General features: G+C 40.4%; 1 protein-coding gene across 1 annotated transcript; it reads right to left on the bottom strand.

Annotated features, from left to right (window-relative positions):
- Positions 1-6,115: 6,115 nt before the first annotated feature.
- LOC118885472 (zinc finger protein 169-like) lies at positions 6,116-15,230 on the bottom strand. Its single transcript, XM_036834108.1, has 5 exons — positions 15,140-15,230; positions 14,699-14,787; positions 6,902-7,028; positions 6,369-6,429; positions 6,116-6,167 (listed from the first exon to the last, which is right to left on the bottom strand). The coding sequence occupies exons 2-5, from the start codon at positions 14,729-14,731 to the stop codon at positions 6,116-6,118; spliced, it is 273 nt and encodes a 90-aa protein (XP_036690003.1). The 5' UTR covers positions 14,732-14,787; positions 15,140-15,230.
- Positions 15,231-21,370: the final 6,140 nt, after the last annotated feature.

The raw sequence follows: 21,370 nt of genomic DNA on the forward strand, positions 1-21,370 counted from the left end.
AAAAATTCCAAATTAAAAAAAAAAAAGAACTTCCAAATTTGATGAAAAACAATCTACAGATCCAAGAAGCTCAACAAACCCCAAAATAAACACAAAGAGATCCTAGCTAGACACATCATAGCCAAAATGTTGACTATCAGAAAAAAAAAGACAAAAAGGAAATCTTGAAAACAGCAAAGGAAAAATGACTCAACATGTACAAGGGGAAAAACAATATGACTAGTGCTAACTTCTCATCAGAGACAATGGAGACCAGAAGGCAGTGGAATAATGTATTTAAGGTGCTGAAATAAAAGAGAAAAGACTTCTATCTATGAAGAATTCTATTCTCACAAAACTATGCTTCAAAAGTGAAATTGAGGGAATTCCCTGGAGGTCCAGTGATTAGGACTCCAAGCTCTCACTGCTGAGGGCCCAGGTTCAATCCCTGGTCAGGGAACTAAAATCCCACAATCCCACAAGCCACATGATGCAGCCAAAAAAAAAAAGAGAAATCGATATAAAGATATTCTCAGATTAACAAATACTCAGAGTATCTGTTGATAGCAAACATGCCTTATAAGAAATACTCAGTAAGTCCTTCAGGTTGAAAAGAAATGACACGAGACACTAACTCAAATCCACAAGAGCAAATGAGGGCCACCAAGGGACGTCCCTGGCAGTGCAGTGGTTAAGACTCCGTGCTTCCACTGTGGGGGGCGCAGGATTGATCCCTGGTCAGGGAACTAAGATCCCGCATGCCACGTGGCAGGATCAAAAAAAAGAAAAGAAAAGAAAGAAATGAAGGCCACTGAAACTGGTAAATACGTGGGTAAATATAAAAGATAACATATGTATATTTTCCTCTTAATTTCTCTAAAATACAAAAAACTATTATAAAAGGCAATAAATATAACAATATTGTGGGCTTTATAATATATGTATAAATATTTTACTTGAACTAAGTTAGTATTAATTAGAGGTAGACTGTGATAAATTAAGGTGCATATTTTATTTCCTAGAGCAGCATTAGGAAATAACTCCAAAACAAATTTAAAATCAAGAGTGAAATTAAAATAGTACACTTAAATTAAAAAAAAAAAACAATATGCCATAAAAGGGGCTAGAGAAATAAAGACATGAGACATATTAAAAATAAATAGCAAAATGACAGATTTAAACCATATCAATAATTATATTAAATATGAACAAACTCAACACTCCAAACAAAAGGCAGAGATTATCCCACTAGATTAAAAAAACAATATCAAACAATGTGCTATTTACAAGGGACACATTCTGGATCCAAAAACACAAGTAGGTTAAAAGTTAAAAGGATGAAAAAAGATATACCATGCAAACAGTAATCACAAGGGAATTGGAATGGCTACTATATTAATAGTAGACAAAATAGATTTCAAGACAAGGATTATTGCTAGACAAAAAGAGGGGTATTTCATAAAGACAAAAGGGCAATAAATCAGAAAAATAAAACAATTATAAAGGTATCCACAACTAAAAACAGAGCCCCAAAATGCATGAAACAAAAACTTACAGAACTAAAAGAAGAATTAGATAATTCAACAATATTGGAAATTTCACTATTCTATTCTCAATAATAGAAACAACTAGACAGAAAATCTCCAGGGATACAGAAAACTTAATAAATCAACTTGACCAAACTGACATGTATGGAACATTCCATCCAATGACTGCAGAATGCATATTCTTTTTAAGTGCACATAGACCATTCTTCAGAACAGATCATATGCTAGGCCAAAAAACAAATATCAATAAACTTAAAAACATTAAAGTTATATAAAGCATGTTTTTCTACCACAAAGGAATGAAATTAGAAATCAACAAATGAAAGAAAGATGGATAATCCACAAATATGTAGAAATTAAACAAGATACCTCTAAGTAACTCAGGGACAGAGAAGAAATCAGAAGAGAAATTGAAACATATTTTGAACAGAATGAAAACAAAACCCAGCATAATAAAATTTATGGGATGTAGCTAAAGAAGTGATTAGAGAGAGATTTATAGCTTTAAATGCCTGCATTAAGGAAGAAGAATGGTTTCAAATCAACTGTCTAAGTTTCTATCTTAAGAAATTACAAAAAGAGCAAATTAATAAATAAGCAGAAGGAAAGAAATAATACACATTTATAAAAAATTAATCAAATAGAAAACCAGAATGAGTAGAGAAAATCAATGAAATTAAAAGTTGATTTTTGAAGAGATCAACAAAATTGAACAATCTTTAGCTAGAATGAACAAGAAAAAATAGAGAAGACAGAAATTACCAAATCAAGAAAGAAAGAGGGAACATCATTACTGACCTCACAGAAATTAGAAGGATTAAAAGGGAGTAGTATAAACAACTTTATGCCAACAACTGGACAACAAAGGCAAAACAGAAAAATTCTAGAAAAACACAAACTATCAAAACTAACCCAATAAAAACTAGAGTATCTGAATAGACCTGTAACAAGTAACAAGACTGAATTAGTAATTAAAAGTCTTCACACAAAGACAAGCCCTTGTTCAAGTGTCTTCACCGGGGGATTCTAACCAATATTTAAAGAAGAAATGATACAAATTCTTCACAAGTTCTTATAAAAAATAGAGGAGAGAAAATTTCACCACTCATTATATGTAGTCATTATCCTGATACCAGAGCAGACAAAGATATCAAAAAGAAAGTAAAATACAGATAAATACCCTTCATGAACAGAGGTGAAAAAAATCCTTAACAAAATATTAGCAAACTAAATCCAGCAGCAAGTTAAAAAGAATTGTACATTATAATAAAGTAGGATTTATTCCAGGAATGCAAAGCTCATTTAACATCTGAAGATCAATTAACGAAATACACCATACTAACAAAATAAAGACAAAAACTACATGAACATCTCAACAGATGCAGAAATATCTAACAAAATCCAATACCCATTCTGAGTAAAAATACTCTACAAACTAGGAATTGAATGGAACTTCCTCAACCTGATAAAGGGCATCTACATAAAACCTACAGCTAACATAATATTTAATGATAAAAGACTGAATATTTTCCTCTAAGTTCAGAAACCAGACAAGAATGTCTGTTATCAACAACTCCATTCTACACTGCACTGGAAGTTCTAGCCAAAAGGCTAAAGGAGGGGAGTAGCAGAACAAGGAAGAGGAGAAGTTAAAGACATCTAAATTGGAAAGGAAGAAGTAAACCTCTCTTTTGTTCACAGATTATATGATCCAGGACGTACAAAATTCCAAGGAATCCTCAATAAAGAGACAATAAGTAATCATTGTATTTAGTAAGGTAATATGATAAAAGCTCAAAACACAAAAATCAATTGTATTTCTACATACTAGCAATGAACATTCCACAAATGAAATTAAGAAAACAATACCATTCACAATAACATAGATAATAATAAAATATTGAGGAATAAATTTGACACAAGACATGTAAGGCGAACATTTTAAAACATTGCTGAGAGAAATTAAAGTCCTAAATAGACAACCATAGATTAGAAGACTCGATATTATTAAAACGGTGATTCTCCCTAAATTGATTGATAGATTCAATGCAAACCCTATCAAAACGAGAGCAAGCTTGTTTTGTTTTGTAGAAATTGACAATCTGAACCCAAAATTTATGTGTCAATTCAAAAAACATAGAATAGCCAAAATAATTTTGAAAAAGTTAGAGTATTTACACTCCTCAACCTCAAAACTTTATAAGACCCCAGTAATGAAGATAGTGTGCTGTTGTCATATGAAGAAACATAGAGATCAATGGAACAAAATTAGGAGTCCAGAAATGAATCATTTACAGTCAACTGATTTTCGACAAAGGAGCCACGGCAATTAAATGAGGGAAAGCATACTATTTTTTTTTTCTTAACACCCTCATTGGAGCACAATTGCCCCACAATGGTGTGTTAGTTTCTGCTCTATAACAAAGTGAATCAGCCACACATATACACACATCCCCACATCTCCTCCCTCTTGCGTCTCCCTCCTTCCCTCCCTATCCCACCCCTCCAGGTGGTCACAAAGCACCGAGCTGATCTCCCTGTGCTATGTGGCCATTTCCCACTAGCTATCTATTTTACATTTGGTAGTGTATATATGTCCATGACACTCTCTCACTTCATCCCAGCTTACCCTTCCCCTTCCCCGTGCTTTCAAGTCCATTCTCTACATCAAGCATACTATTTTTAACAAATACTGCCAGGACAATTGAATATTCATATGCAAGAAAATGAATTTAGACTTTCACCTCACATGACACATAAAAATTAACTAAAAATGGATCACAGCCCTAAGTGTAAAAGCTAAAAGTATAAAACTTCTAGAAGAAACCAAAGAAGAAAATCTATGTGGCCTCGAGTTAAGCAAACTTCTTAGTTATACCACAAAAAGCACAATCCATTAGAAAATTGTTAAATTGAACATCATCAAAATTTATAGCCTTTATGCTTGAAAATACACCATTAAGAGAATGAAAAGACAATCCACAGACTTGTCTTTTTTCTGAAACTTCATTTCATAGTTGAAAATAATTGAAAATCCTGTATCTGATATAGGACTTGTGTCTAGAATATATGAAAAATTCTTACAACTCAGAAAGAAGACAAACAATCCAACTTAAAAATGGGCAAAAGAACTGAGTAGCTATTTCACCAAAGAAGATATGCAAATGGTTAATAAGCACCTGAAAAGATTAACATTATCAGTCATTAGGGAAATGCAAATTAAACCACAATGCAATACCACTACATACCCACTAGAATGTCTGTAATCAAAATTAGAGACAATTCCAAGTGCTGGCAAGGATGTAGAGAAACTGACACTCTAAAACACTGCTACTAGAAAATGCAAAAATAGAAAATATAAACATAATAGAAATGTAAAACATAAATGCTAATAGAAATGTACAGCCACTTGGGAAGATAATTATGCAGTTTCTTAAAAGGTTAAACATAAACATACCATACAATCCAGAAATTCTACTCCTAGTTATCTACCCAAGAGAAATGAAAACATATGTCCACATCAAGACTGGTACATGACTATTCCTAGCAGCACTATTCACAATAACCAAAAAGTGGACAATCCAATTCACATCAACCTGTGAATAGCTAGACAAAATGTGGTATATTAATACAATGGAATATTATATGGCAATAAAAAGGAATGAATTACCAGTACATGCTGCAACATGGATGAACCTCAAAAACATTATGTATTGAAGCCAGATACAAAGACAAATATATATTTTATGAGACCATTTATATAAAATGTCCAGAAACAGCAAATCTATAGAGACAGCATACCATTGGTTTCCTGGAGCTCAAATGGGAGGAGAAATAGATGCAAATGGGCACAAGGTAACTTTTTAGAGTGATGGAATGTTCTAAAGTTGTGTGGATGTGATAATCATACAACTCTAAAAGTTTACTCAAAATAATTGAACTGTACACTTACAATAAGTAGATTATGGTATATAAGTTATAACTCAATGAAGCTGTTAAAAAAGGAGCTGTGGAACTGTATACTTCTAAAAAGAGGTATTGAAATGGTCTATATTAAGAGAGACTAAATAGATATGCCATGTAAATGCACTACTGGGTCATGTTCTGGAGAGGAAAAAATATTACTGTGTCTACTGACAATTATGAGAGGTAGATGATAGGTATTAGATAAAATTATTGTGTTGAAGTTAAGTTTACTGAAGTTGATAGCTGTACTGTGGTTATATGAGAATATCACCATTCTTAGAAAATCTTTTAACATACATCCACATATGAACCTACATATACACACACACACAAATATACGTATGGTGGAGGGAGAAGGGAGAGCAGGCACACAAGAGACACACAAGCCAATGATAAAGCAAACTGGGTGAAATATTAGTAGGTGATTTTATGATGCCATTTTATAAAAACATATATGCCATATATATTTATACATATATGTGTATGTGTAGAGGACATAAGAATGTTCTTTGTACTATTTTTATTTTTGAAAATTTTCTGTAATTTTGAAGTAATTTCCAAATATCAAGTCAAAAATAAATAGGATGAAGCCCACTTCTGAAAATGGCAGCAGACTGAACTGGTCACAAGTATCCCCCGCAGAAAACAATGCCAAGTGAGAGGAAGGGAGGCTTCCTGGTGGAGGGAAGCGACAAGGAAACCAGGAAAGTCCCTCCCTTAACTGACGATGATATTCTGGAAAAGAGGTCATGCCAGGCAGCCTTACCAGGGACCTAGGGGCCTAGAAAAGAGCTTCCTCCCAGTACCTGAGAGATGCCTCATCCTTCCCTACCTGCCATGCTGCAGACGGTTCCAACTACCCTGTGTCACACTCACCTGGACAGAGAACCAGCAGACGTTGTCTCTCCTTTATCCAGGGCTCTTCCCCTCGCTCCAGCTGAGAAATGAGTTTTGGTTTGGAAAATGGAATTTCTGCTCATAAGGAAAGAAAGAAAGGAGACTCTTGGTTATGAGCTCAAGGGGCCATTCCAGAACTCAGAGCCAAAATGGTGAGGGAAACCCAGAGGGTGATACAGAGGATCTATGAATAGTGAACTCTCTGCAGTAGAAGGGTTGAGTAAGAAAAGGTGACTCTGATCAGAAAAACAGCATATTAACACGGTGAATGAAAATCTCCTGGGTTTGGGGCAAGATAAAGTAAGAAAAAAAAATGCAGAGTGGCATACACAATATGAATAAATCTACCTGCTTTCAACTCTACTGAATCCAGATCCACCTGAGGAAAAAGGTAAATTTTTGTTTTGAAGCCCAACCCTAAGACAAAGCTGCTTTGTGAGTAGCCTTTCTTCGTGACATACAGAAAATACTCTGTGAGCCAGACTTTAAGTGCTAAGGGAAGCCCTTCTTACCTAGTGAGACCAAGTGGTTGTAAGTCTCCAGCATCACCTCCCTGTGCAAGGTCCTCTGAGCAGGGGTCAACAACCTCCATTCCTCCTGGGTGAAGTCCACAGCCACATCCCCGAACGCCACGAACGCCTTTTAACACAAAACACACCTCTGCTCATCCAGGAGTCTGCCTTGTCCACACCTCAGGATGAGAGATCAAAAGGCATCCCTGAGGAGGTAGAGAAGATTTCTAGACCTGACTATGGATGATGAATAAAGGGTAACAGAATATACCACTCTAAAATATGCCACTTTGGCATAAGGATTATTTTGAGCTGAAGGCAATTAATAAGCAGACACAAGAAAAGCTCTCTGCCCTCTCCCATTTGCCTAAAAGCAGAACATAAATGTGCAAAGGTGTCCCCCTTCCCCTCTCTACCAGGAGGACAGAAATTAATCACCAGATACAACTCTAGACCCTTATCAGCCCAGGGATCAGCGCCAGAGAAATCTACATAGCAAATCTTTACTAACTAGCCCTTATCTTCCATTAGTTCCCCCATATATTATTAACCTTCCCACAATTTGCTGCCTAGAAACTCAAAGTCCTTTTCCTTTGTCTTGTCACATCTCTAAAGTTATTGCTATTTTGTTAAGATGCTATATAAGTTCAAGTTCTAACCACCCCTTTTGAGTTACCCATCACCGAATACTCCCATGTGTATGCATGATGCACATGTTAATAAATTTCCAATTGTTTTTCTCTTGTAAATATGTCTTTTGTCTAATGTACAGTCAATGAAAAAAAGAATTTTTCTCCTCCCATACATGACCTTCGTGCCAATAGTTCAAAGACCATTACTCTCCCATCTCTATCCAGCCAGCATCATTGTGCACCTATCACTGTCAACATGCTAGGCTCACTGCCATGGGGGATAAAAGCAAAAGTTCTTCCACATTGGGAGCTTTAAATCTAAGCAGGAAGATGAGGAAGACATCATACACACTACATTAAAAGAATAATCCTCTTGCTGAGTTTGAAGAATTTCAGAGACTACTTGGTCTAAGCATTTATGTTCTACAAGAAGCAGCTCAGCCTCTGGGGCAGGGGATGAATAACCCACCACTATGTGTACTTCAGGCAGGGCTCACTCCTTCCCCTCCCTCACACTGCCACGTGCGCTGCTCAGGCCTGAGGAATGGAAGTGGACGGTGGTGAAGAGCCTGGATTCAAAACACTCTGCCTGGATTTGGAACCTACCTGTCCCCAACTAGTGTACCCTTAGGCAAATTAGTTAACCTCTCAGCACCTCAGTTTCTTCTTCTCTGAACTGAGAATAACAGTGCTTATTTCCCAGGTTGTGCTGAGGATCAGATGAGTTGATAAATGTAAGGACTCAGACAACTGACTGCTCCACACAGTAAGTGTGTGGTGAGGTTTTTTTGGTTTTTGTTTTGTTTTTGTCCGTGCCGCGCAGCTTGCAGGATCTTAGTTCCCCAACCAGGGACTGAACCCACGCCCTCGGCAGTGAAAATGCCGGGTCCTAACCACTGGACCGCCAGGGAATTCTCTGTGTGGTGTTTTAAATTACGGATTCCTGGGTCCCACCACAAATCAATAAAATCAGACTCTTCAGGGATAAGGCTTTTATACTTTTAAGGGCTCCTATGTATAGTCATGGTTGCAAATCACTGGGTCAGAGGAATCTGGAGAGGGAGAGGTCACTGTAGGACACAGAGATCAGAAATGGTTTCATGAGACGGCAGTATGATCTTGGTCTTAAAGGCTAGGCAGGATTCAAAGGATGAAGGAGCGAGGAAGGCTAGGTACTCCAGACAAGGCATGTGAGATGGGAGGGAATAAAGAATGAAAAGTGGCTAGTTGGGAAAGAGAGCAGGCAGGTTGTAGCAGCCTACAGAGAGTCTGAAAGGTCAAAGGATTATAAAACTCTGTCCTCTACTGTGCATGTAAGGCAATATTTGAATACTACCCTTGAACTGATGGTAGAGGACCACACATGTGAATAGACAGGTGGTAAAGCACATGTTGCAAAATACTCATTATTGAATCTAGGTGGTGGGTATGTGAATGTCAAGGTACAAGTCTTTGTATTTTTTTCTTTATGTTTGAAGCTGTTCATAATTAAATGTTAGAGAGAAAAAGACTATTCACTCATTCAAGTTCCTGCCCAGTCCCTGTAGTGATCTGATCTTATAGATCCTCCTCAGAATAAACACACACACACATACCCTGAAAATCTCTGACAAAGGAGCTATGTTACAGACCAACCTACATTATTTCAACAAGTTTAATACAACTGGTATTCCTGCAGCTCTAGAAAGATTCATGGTTTCTTTGTCTGAGATCCATGCATGTAGGGAGGGTATGGTAAACACTAACTGGATGATCCATTTCAAACCTCTCCCACTGAGTAGCAATACAGCTAGCAGTCTGGGGAACTAATTTAGGATAAAGAAAAAATACCTAATGAATTTTCACATCCGACTAAACAGATCTCCTGAAAGCCTGTTAAAAGCTTCAGTTGGATGCTTCTAGCTAGCTTCTATACATGATAATGTATAGAAAGAGAAGAGTTAAAGAAGCAACTAAGCAGTTTGCAAGCATAATTTAGAGGAAATATAGACAAGCCAGGACTTGCTGGGTTGGAAAATAAAACTGTTTTACATCTCCAGTCTCTCCAGCCAGCAAGAGTCTCAAAATAAGAAATGGCCTCAGGGTAAAGATCAAGAGTTTGGCTAAAAGACCCAAATGTTATGACCTCTGAAATTGTTAAGGTGATGCCTAGTAGACAAAAGGGCTTCTGAGATTCTTACAGGTATTGTCCCACAGCACTGACACCCTGCCCAAAGATGAGAGGCCTATCTGGAAAGGAAATGTGATTGTAGCTTTTTGTTTAATAGAGTAATATAATCTGATACATGGGAAACCCAAAGAGTTTTTAAAGAAGCCATATCAGGGCTTTCCTGGTGGCACAGTGGTTAAGACTCTGCCTGCCAATGCAGGGGACATGGGTTCGAGCCCTGGTCCGGGAAGATCCCACATGCCACGGAGCAACTAAGCCCGTAAGCCCCAACTACTGAGCATGCGCTCTAGAGCCCATGAGCCACAACTACTGAGCCTGTGCCCCACAACTACTGAAGACCACGTGCCTAGAGACCATGCTCTGCAACGAGAAGACACTGCAATGAGAAGCCCACACACTGCAACAAAGAGTAGCCTCTGCTCGCCGCAACTAGGGAAAGTCCATGCACAGCAACGAAGACCCAATGCAGCCAAAAATATATAAATAAAATAAAATAAATTAAAAAAATATATATATATATACTCTAAAGAAGTCATATCAGTTTGACTAAAAGGGCTGGAGACAGTTCAAAATGAAGAGGCCTCCTATGTGCCTCCAACTCCTCCCCTTTTTGAATGGGAGTGTATATTGCAGTTTTCCTGTCCATGTCTCACCACTGTGTGCTAGGTGGGTAGCTGGGGGTAGAGGGAAACAAATAAATTGTCTTTTTAGTATACATCTCTGACTCAAAAGGAGTTTCACTGAAGAAGCCTTAGCCACATCCAGACTGATATGCATATGATACTGGACTTTGAGGATGAAACTTCTGGGGATCTTGGGAGGGGAGTGAGTTTATCTTGCACAAGGGAAGGACATGGATCACTGGGACCAGAGGGTAGTTACAGTAATGAACCCCACTGTATAATATCTCCCTATATCTACACCCTTGTGTTAGTCCCTTCCACAACTCTGCACTTGGCTATGTGCCTTGCTTTGATCAAAGCGACATTAGCAAACATAACAACGAGCTGAGGCTTAAAACGTGCTTGTCCATTGCGGTTGTCCTCTCTCTTGCTGTGTAGGGAAACCCAAGACCATCATTTGATCAAGCCTAAGCAGAGTCTCTAGAACAAACCCAAGCCTACATGGAAAAGAACCAAGAAAAACCAACACACCTGAGACAACCAGCTTGGTAACTGTCATGCATGGATAGTCACCCAGCCCCAGTCAAACCACCAGCTGACTGCAGCAACAAGAGCACAAGTGAAACCTGCAAAACATCCATCTGTGCCCAGCTCAAAATGCTGACCTATCAAATTGTGTGCTAATAAATTATTTTGTTTTTCTTTTTAAATATTTATTTATTTATTTGGCTGCACCGGGTCTTAGTCGCAGCACTCGGGATCTTCGTTGCCGCGTGTGAGATCTTCGTTGCAGCATGCGGGATCTTTTAGTTGCTATATGCGGGACCTTTTGTTGCAGCATGCAGGATCTAGTTCCCTGACCAGGGATGGAACCCAGGCCCCCTGCATTGGGAGCACGGAGTCTTAACCACTGGACCACCAGGGAAGTCCCTAAATTATTTTGTTTTAAGTCAGTAAGTTTTGGGTAGTTTGTTATGAAGCAAAGGCTAACCTATACATTGATAAAGGAGTCACGTTATATGAAAAATACTTTGCAAGTAATATTAACCTTGAGATCAAGGTTAATTGATTGCCAAGATGCTCATGCTGTCACAAACTCCTAAGAGAGATTCAGACAGCAACAGATTCAGTCCTCCCATTTCTCACTGCCTCCCAGGCATGAAGTCATTAGGTGATAGAGGATAGATTTATTTGAATGACTTGAATAGTTATTTCCCCCCCTTTTTCCAGACAAGTGCCTAAAAAGTGAATCTAATCTAAATTAAAGGTGTATATGAGATTACTCCACTGTGCTGGCAATAAACACATTTTCAGAATGAATAATCAGAACATGATGTCATAAACAGAACACATTTGAAGTGAAGACTGCCCTGAATATCTAAGACACTGTTGTTGAGACACTGAAGGAAGACTTCTGATCAGAAAAGTGATGTTACTGTAATGTTTGGGGGACGTGAGGATTACAGATGCAATGGGTAGCAAAGGAACATATCAACATGGGGAAACAAATCAGGACATTATTGTGAACATTCACATTAGAGAAGAAGAAGATCTGCACTGGCAGGTCTACCCTGGGAATGTAACACTGCACAGTGTAACAAAAACAAAAAAAACTGCACAATGTAAAGTGAAACATGGTGATGGAACAAAGGAATCTCAAAAAAGGAAGAAATAATTGATAGGATCACATGTTTTAGAACAAGCAGGGTTCCAAAGCTCCAACTGGTGTGAGTGCTCACTGCTTCAAAATATTTATTTCTACTCACCTTGTCATATTTTAGTTTTGAGAATAAATACAAATCTATAAAAGAATTTCATGCACAAAGTTGATCACAGAAGCATTATTTGCAACAGTTAAATATTGGGAACAAGTTAAATGTTCCCCCAAATTGAGAACTAATGGATTGGATCATTCACTCAAAGCACTAATATTGAAATCGCTTTCAGTTGGATAAATGTTGGTTGTTCTTTCTTCATCTATTAAAAAATGGGTCTGAGTAGATATAATGTCACTAGCTTTAATACAATACGATCTTATCATTAAGGTCTATCAAAATGTATGTATGTAGGGGTGTGTGTGTGTGTATGTATATAAAATTAACCAAATCCCAATGATAAAGAAATCTAAAAATAAAGTGCAAGACTCATAAGTGTGCAGGCTGTGCTTTACACATCATTGAATGTAGTCTATCAAGAGTTCTGCAAACAGTAAACATTCAGCAAATTTGTTCAATGGAATCAAGGAGAAAATACTAAGAATTAGTAACATCATGTGCCTGCCAGCCCAACTCATTTGTTACAAATTCTACTTTACCCTCTCAGGCAGTGATAGCTAATATCCTACTGTATATTTGCTTAAATTGTTTTGTGTAATTCAGATGTCATGCATATTAGAGTACCTGGAAATCCTCCTCAAACCCCCTGAAATATGTGGTTAATTACATGCCCCAAATAACATATCAAAACAAACAGAAACTCCCTTGTTACTTATTAGTTCCTTCAAATTAATTTCTTTAAGGTGTGGTTCCTCCATGCACCAAACATATCATGTGTGCCAGGTACTCCTCTAGGCACAGAGGTTTCATCTTAAACAACTTATCGATTCAAATGCTTGTGCACTTTGGTCAAGTTTTCATAATGCTTTTTTTTTTCTTTTTTCTTTTTTAAAGTATTAAGGGCAGGAAAATTCAGCTCACACAAATTTCTGGCTTTTCCCAGAAAATCAGAATGCTTCCCTAGTAACATTATGAGTGGTGAAGAAAGTACACACAAAAGATTCAATGTTACCTTAGGAAATGCCCCAGATTTCCTGTGCATTCTTGGTACTAACACTTTTCAGATGAATATAATATTTTACAAATGATAAATGTAGAACTCTCAAAGTTGTTCTGATAACGCCTAGGAAACTGTAAATCTCTAACATGGAGACCAGAATTAAGAAATCAAGAAGGCTTCCCTGGTGGTGCAGTGGTTAAGAATCCGCCTGCCAAGGCAGGGGACACGGGTTCGATCCCTGGTCTGGGAGGATCCCACATGCCGCGGAGCAACTAAGCCCGTGCACCACAACTACTGAGCCCGCACTCTAGAGCCCATGCTCCACAACAAGAGAAGCCACCACAATGAGGGGCCCGTGCAACACGGCGAGGAGAAGCCCCTGCTCGCCGCAACTAGAGAGGGCCCATGCACAGCCCATGAGGACCCAACTCAGCCAAAAATAAATAATTAAAATAAATAAATGTATTAAAAAAAATAAGAAATCAAGACAATGAAGGCAGATCTGAAATAACCAAGTTAGTGCATATCAAAAATGATAGTAAACAAGCCTGGCAACTGTGTTGGTGTTCAATAAATATCAGTCACATTCAATTAAGTCAAACTCATCATAGTCACCATTCTCAGGGGTTAGAAAGTTTCCCCTTAAGTTCCTATATGCCTATAGCTCTGATTTCCTATGTCAAATCCCTTCTCAACATCCTTCAAAATCCATCTTACTCAAAGACAAAGTCTACACTCCTCAGCCTGGCACTTGACCTGGCCACCCAGACTCAGAGGTGGAAAACGAAAATCCTTCAGGGGCCAGGCAGGTAATAAAAATGAGAGAGACAGGCAAAACGTTAGATTTCAATGGTTTCAACCTCAGTATGGAGGATACTGTGGAAACTACAGCAAATAGACTACAGGACCTGTCCAAATGATGCAGACACTGTTCAGCTCAAATTCCCTGACACCAAAGTAGAGTGCAGTTTATTTTCTGAGAGGCAAGCAATCCAGAATTTTTTGTGAAATCTCCCCATTGCCAGACGCCGAAAATGCTCTCAAATGTAAAATTCAGGGCAGACCATATCATGTACTGGTGAAGATAGTCTGTATCTTCACCAGTACATTATTTAAAAATCAACCTAAAATACGATCTTCCCACACTGTGTTAAGGGCAGTGTGCCCAGTGGCCCAGCCTCAGACTAACCATTCTTCCTGCCCTCCCACTGGTATGTCTTCACCAACTCTCCAATTTACCAGACTCGCAGGGGTAGTTCAAACAGCCCTACTTCTCCTGGAAGTCCTCCCCAGCCACTTCAGGCCACAGTCCACTCTGCTGTCCCTGCCTTTCAGCCTTATCACTGGACAATTAAGCCTGGATGTCCCTGTATTTTTATTTAAATTGCTCCATGTGTGTTGTTCACAATTAACTGCTTCGAGGATGACTGAAGTATGGATGGAGCAGAAAGAAATGTTGAGGGAAACTCCATGTAAGCCACTCCTCCAGGACCAGGAAAGAGCTTTGCCCAATACCAACAAGGCAGCCTCCAGAGCAAGAAAAGGGAATGGATTCATCCTCTTGACAGCCAAGATGGAATTTTACGGAAATTCTCACCTCTTTTTTGGCTTTCAGGAGCCCCGTGGCCATTCTCCTGATCTCCTGAGTGCTCTCCCTGAAGAAGGGCAAAGTCTCAGAAGGCAGATCTGAGGATGTGAAGAGATATAAGAGCATGCCTAGTTGGAAAACCCCTCCCAAGTGCAGGCGGGGTGTGCTCCAGAGCCCCACTACTGGGGATTGGGAGTGTCACAGAATTCACCACCACAAGCCAATTCCCATCTAGACCCCTGGAGAAAGGGCCCAGGGTGACCGAGCACCCTCAAGCTCAGCCCCAAGCTCTGGCCAGAGAGTGAAGCCCATATCCCCCAGCAGCGGAGTAAGGGTTTGTCCCTAAGGCAGACTGTGTCGTCGTGAGTAAAACCGGGACAAGCATGGGGACGTGCTGAGTGGACGAGGCAGTGACTATTGGGCACTCACGGAACGCGGGGTGCACGTTACCGATCCTGAGGCTGAAGCTCGGGAACCAAGAGCAGAGGTTTGAGAAGGACCCGAATACTGTTGTCTACCCCGTTGCCAACCGGCCTAATGGGCGGACTCCACCGGCCGGAAGTGTTCCTGTTACGCCAACTCCTCACGCTAAGGGGCGAGCGGAAGGGAGGGCGGAAGTGGCCGCAGAGGCCTCTGGAGAGTGTAGTCTTGGGATGGAGAGGAGAGGGGCGTGGGCTTCTCCATCGCAGGGTGACTGTCACATCCACCTCTTACACAGCCAAATTTAGGAGCCCGTTGTTAAGGTGCCCAGACAGCAAGGTTCACCAGTTTCTCCGCCGAGGGCCAATGAGATCTGCAGGCCACGAGAGCGTCGCGGACACCCCCAAGAAGTCTAGGAAATGTGGTCCTGGAGCCTGGTGTTGCGGCGGCGGGTGACCAGACTGTGCGCACTGACCTTCAGCGGCGCGGGGGAGCTAAGCTTCCCCACCAAAGTCTCCACTGGTGTCCCCTTCCCGGAGCTGAAACCAGGGTCGGCACGGGCTGGACCAGAGGCGGGCCGATGTGGGCGCGGCTCAGAGTAAAGCACTTGGAGGGTGGGGAAGCGGGGTGATGCTGTGTTGGGACTCCCAGATAGGAGCGACACCGGCTTTACGTCCCCGAGGTTGGGAGGGGGCGCCAGTATAGACAGGGAACACCAAGGCTGTTTTCGGAGAGAGCGGGATTGGCTTGGGCCAACTTGGAATGGCGGTGGGAGTGGCTTTCGTCTTGTGTGCCCGGGATTTTGAGGAATGGAGAGGCTGGACTTGGGTAAAGAGGAAAAGGTTCCCTGGTGGTAGTAGTATAATGAAGCCCCGCGGCTCGAGCCAGCAAACCCTGGTGCAAGTATCGCTTGGAGGAAAGTTTACGAGCTTGTGGTGGTGGTGGTGGTGGTGGTCGTGGTGGTGATGGTGAGGGAGAGAGGGGTGAAGAGGAGGCATAATTTGACAGTTTTGTTCATCATGGATTGGGGGGAGGGGAGATTTTGTTCATTATTTTTATTTTTAAGATAATACATTAAAATATTTATCTTGATTACTGAGTGTTTTTGGTGCTTCCTTAAATTCTGTACCCAAAATCCCCACATTAAGGAAAAGCATAGATAGATCTGATGCTACGTGAACCTCATTGGCATCTACTGGCCTGTAGCTTTGATAAGAGGTGAGGGCTTGGCTTCTGGACATTAAGTAACCAGAAAGAGTCCTTTAGGAGCTTACCCTGAATTGTTGAATTGTGAGTGATCTTTTCTTTCCTGACTTCCTTAAAATCAACAATTTCCTGATAACTACTCCACTCAAAGCACCACCCTCAAGGCACCTCCAAGGCCCATCATGGTGCAAATATTCAAAGAATACTGTTAAATCTTAACACTCTACTCCAGAATCTTTCCCAATATCCCTTTGCCTGGAGGAGTTAAAAAAAAAAAAAAAAAAAAAAAAAAAAGGTTTGCATGTTAGCATCAGCCTCCCCAACTAAACAGGGGTTCAGGAAGGAGGATCAGCCCAGCACCTTATTCCAATCCTTGACAGACCTCACCAAGGATTTCATATCCCTGAATGCAGAATGTTTCTAAAAGAACTCAGTGGGCACCAAAGTCAGGCATGGGGCTGAGAGGAGCACAAATGAAATGGAGGGACTGAAAAGTGTCAGAGAAGGGATGGAGGGGGAGGGGGAGCCGAGGAGGTGGGATCCTGAGATAATCCAGATCCTTATGTGTAGACAGGTGTACACAGTCTGTGAAGAGAGATCCAGGCTGACAGGTTATCTATAATAAATCAAACATAACAGCAGGTGGGGTGATGATGGGGCTCTGGGAACTTTCTCCCCTTTCTCCCTTCCAGGGAGGGGAAAGGGACTGGAGGTTGAATCAATCGCCAAAGACCAATGATTTAATCGATCACTCCTATGTAATGAAGCCTCCATAAAACCCCAAAAGGATGGGGTTTGGAGAGCTTCCAGGTTGGTAGAGATTCAGGGAGAGTGGTGTGTTCAGAGAGCATGAGAGCTCTGCACCCCTCCCCCATACCTTGCCCTATGCATCTCTTCGATCTGGCTGTTCCTGAGTTATAATCTTTTATGATAAACTGGTAATCTAGTAAGTAAAATGATTCTCTGGATTCTGTGAGCCACTCCAGCAAATTAAATGAGGAAGGGGTTGTTGGAACCTCCAATCTATAGCCAGTTGGTCAGAAGCCCAGGTGACAACCTGGACTTATGACTGGTATCTTGGGTGGGTGGAGTGGGGAACAAGGACTGAGCCCCTCACCTGTGGAATCTGATGCTATCTCTGGGTAAACGGTGTCAGAATTGAGTTGAATTGTAGGACACTCATTTGGTGTCCCAGAATTGCTTGGATGTGTGGAGGAAAAACACCCCACACATTGGAATTGGGAGTACAGAACCCTTTTACCCTGGACCTGAGTTTGCTTAATAAATCTAAGAGCTTTGAGATTTAATCTCTGTCCTTTGAGGAGTCCTATTTCCCACACTCCTATCTGGGCTCTGAGGCTCAAAGATGTGAAAATCCATTTAAATTATAAACACAATGGAAAGAAATCTAGTCATGCCTACCTAGGGAACATATCTGGTTAAAATTAACATCAGATAAAAATCAGTTAAAAAGAAAAAAAGTGAAAAAATATTCTTTGAAATTAAAAGCCATACAAACTACTGTGTCACTGATAAGTTGAATAATAAATTGACCTGCAATCTACAAAATCATTGGAAGAAACAATAGTGAAAATACTTAAGATCGAAATCTGTGGAATGAGGTTACCTGAATGCCCAGAGATACCACCTTAAACACAATGTCAAAAAAAAACAGGGCAAAAACTTAAGCTCTATATACATTTTTGGATGGAAGTTCTAGTTTCAGTAAGGTCAAAAGTTTAAATAAAAATGACCACAAAAGGGAAAAAGAAAACTCCAGAACTGGGAAAGAAGGTCTAGTCTAAATCACTGATGAGTCAAATTATTAAAAATTGATTTAATTTCCAATGAATGATGAGGAATAAAACAGTGGTTAGAAGGAAACTTTTAGCCTGAAAGTAATCTATGACTTAGAAATTAAGGCAGAAAACTAAGAAGCTAGCGGTCAACTTTCAAGGCAGAAAACGAACAGAACAATAGGATATGAGAGAGGGAAGAAATAATTAGATGGGGGCAGGGAGAGGTGCTCATGGGGATACAGGAGGCAGGAAGAACATATGGAGTTTGTGCATAAAATCACTATAAAGAAACAGTCCTTGGGACTTCCTTGGTGGTGCACTGGTTAAGAATCCACCTGCCAGTGCAGGGGACAAATGTTCGATCCCTGGTACGGGTGGCTCCCACATGCCACGGAGCAACTAAGCCTGTGCACCGCAACTACTGAGCCCGCGTGCCTAGAGCCCGTGCTCCGCAACGAGAGGCCACCTCAAGGAGAAGCCCGCTCACCGCAACGAAGAGTAGCCCGCACTCGCCGCAACTAGAGAAAGCCCGCACGCAGAAACAAAGACACACGCAGCCATAAATAAATTAATTTTTAAAAATATGTATTAAAAAAAAAAGAAACAGTCCTTAGGGAGGTGGATACACAAGGATCATGCTAGATGTGGAAGGAAGAAGACAGATACCCCTGGAGGGTATATTCAGGGAGTAACATTGGATGAAAAACAAGAGACAGAGTCAAGTGTGGAGGCTTTCCCATCTTACACAGAGACAGAAGGCAGCATGGATAACATTAGCAAGTGATGGGCACAAACGAGGAGTCAATAAACACGGGAAACAGCCCCTCAAGAGGAGATGTGGAAAATGAGCACAGTCCCTTCCTCAGAAAGACAGTGCTTAAATCCATGCATGTGGGAACTCAGGTTCAGGGGCAAGACTAGGAATCAGTCAAGAGACAGCCGCCCACACCTCTGCTGTGTCACCTGCAGCCATAGGGTGGCAGGCAATACCTTCTGTTCCAGCAGAGCTGGCCAGAGAGAGCAGTTAGAACAGGAGAGGTGAGAGAGGATTCAGGAGAAGCCAGGACCTCCCAAAGGACCTTGAGTCCTGCTGGTCTCACAGTGAAGCCCCAGCAGAGGGAAGGCTCCACCGTGAAAGAGAAAACACAAAGGAAACATAATATTTGTCTATTTTCAAAATAAAATATTTAATACATGTTCAGGTAGAGATGGGTACAGAGACAGAAGTAAGGTAGAGGAATCAGCTAGACACCACAGGTATGTAATGATGGATAAATAAATGATATGTATGCAGAGATTATCCACATATGCAGACTTTATATGTTCACATAAATACTTATATTTATGCATCTCCCAGTAGAGACGTTTACATAAACTGCATTTACACTGTGAAGTTGACAAGGAGATAAAGTAAAAATAAAACAGCTATAAAGAGTGTCAGTCTCTCTGTTTAGTGGGAAGCACACGAGCACAGCTTCTCCCTTCCCTTCTGAACACCACTAATGCCTGCAGCAGTAGGTGGCAAATCACAGCCTGGGCCACCCCTCCCAGAATGTCACAAACATGGACATACATACCACAGAACTCACTAGAAACCAAAGCCAGGAAGTGTAGGGGCTGTAGAAGACAGCCTTCAAGTAGGAGGGACTAGAAAATTCCAAGATGGGGCACTGGGGAGTGGAGATTCCAAGAGGATCCAGATGCCTGTGCAAGGGCCAGGTAGAGAGCAGACGTGTGTCAGTAACTCAAATTTGGTACAGCAGACCCACCCGGAGGGCTTCTTAAACACAGATTGCTGGGCCCCACCTCCAGAGTTTCTGATTCAGCAGGGCCTGAGAATCTGCTTTTCTAACACGTTTCCAGGTGACACTGATGCTACTGGTCCAAGAACCACACTATTAACTAATCCAACACTAGGTCTAGGGGAGGTACTGAAGAGCAAAGAAGCAGAAGGGACCTGAAGCCTTTGCTAGGGTTTTCTCTGTAAACTTCTCAAATATAAAAACCTTCAAGACACTGAAAGAGCATTTTCGGCATCATGTCTACAAGTACAAGGTACCAGTCAGGGAGTGTTCCGTCAGGTAGTGATGGGCCCGACCAGGGTCCCCATGTAAACCTTCCAGAAAAATCTGTGACCCTGGCACTCTGAGAACCCCTACTTTCCACCTTCCCTCCTGGGGCAGTGGCGGGGGGGGGGGTGGTCTGACACCTTGTTTCCTGAAAACACTCCATTATAGCACAGGAAAGAACTTCTTCAAGACACCCATTTTTATGTCCTTTCCTAGGTAAAAGTCACTCCCATTCAAGTAGGAGTTTTTTAAAATAAATTATTCTGATATAATTCTATATCAGTTTAATTCTACATCAGTTTAATGGAAACCCTAAAATATATAGAAAAGATATAAAAATAATTATCAAAAATATTCAGTGAGGCAAAGCAATACTTAGAGTGAGATATTATAATCCTAAAGTACATATATACCTATATGTGCTATTTTAAAAATCAAGACAGAAACATAAGGGACTCTATACAAACCTCTAAATTTATGATTTCTAGTTTAACTCTAAAATTAATTTAGAGATCTGTCAAGAAAGATACATTTTTTTAAAAATGGGAAAAATATCTAAATCAACTAATGGGTCAAAGAAAATAATCATTAGGAGGTAATTGCAAGCAAATGCCCAACCAAGACAAAAAGGTGTGTCACCCCCTGAAATGGGGGTTAGAGGAATGTAAGACAGAAGAAATCAGGCCAGAATTTTAAGAAAGGAAATGATTTTCCATGTTAAAAAAAGATCATGACAAATGGAAAGAAAGGAGAGAGGGAGGCAATAGTCACAGACTCTGGGGGGTGTTGGGGCAAATGAGAATAAAGGAGGCCAGAAGGGAGATGGAGAGTGTACATAAAATCATTCTCTAGAGCTGTACTGTCCAATAAGGTAGCCATCTCATGTGGCCATGCAGCACTTGAAATACATCTAGCCCAAACTGAGAATGCCTAAGTGTAAAATACACTCCAGATTTTGAAGACACAGTGTGAAAAAAAAGAATGCAAATTAACTCATTAATAAGTTTTAGACTGATTAAATGTTGAAATCATGATATTTTGGATATACTGGGTTAACTAAGTATATTATTAAAATTAATTTCACTTGTTTCTTTTTAATTTCTCTAAAGCAGATACTAGAAAATTTTAAATTACATATGTGGCTTGCATTATATTTCTCTTGAAAACCGCTGCTCTGGAGAGAAATG

Source organism: Balaenoptera musculus, chromosome 19 (genome assembly GCF_009873245.2).
Source record: "Balaenoptera musculus isolate JJ_BM4_2016_0621 chromosome 19, mBalMus1.pri.v3, whole genome shotgun sequence".
NCBI classification, from domain to species: domain Eukaryota; kingdom Metazoa; phylum Chordata; class Mammalia; order Artiodactyla; family Balaenopteridae; genus Balaenoptera; species Balaenoptera musculus.

Bases quoted from the DNA above. Each gene is read 5' to 3' on its own strand.
- LOC118885472 (XM_036834108.1), bottom strand. From the start codon at position 14,731: ATGGCCACGGGGCTCCTGAAAGCCAAAAAAGAG. The intron at 6,430-6,901 runs GTAAGAAGGGCT...CTCATTTCTCAG, and splicing joins CAACCACTTGGTCTCACTAG to CTGGAGCGAGGGGAAGAGCC. The intron at 6,168-6,368 runs GTGAGTGTGACA...TCCCTCCACCAG, and splicing joins TCTGCTGGTTCTCTGTCCAG to GAAGCCTCCCTTCCTCTCAC.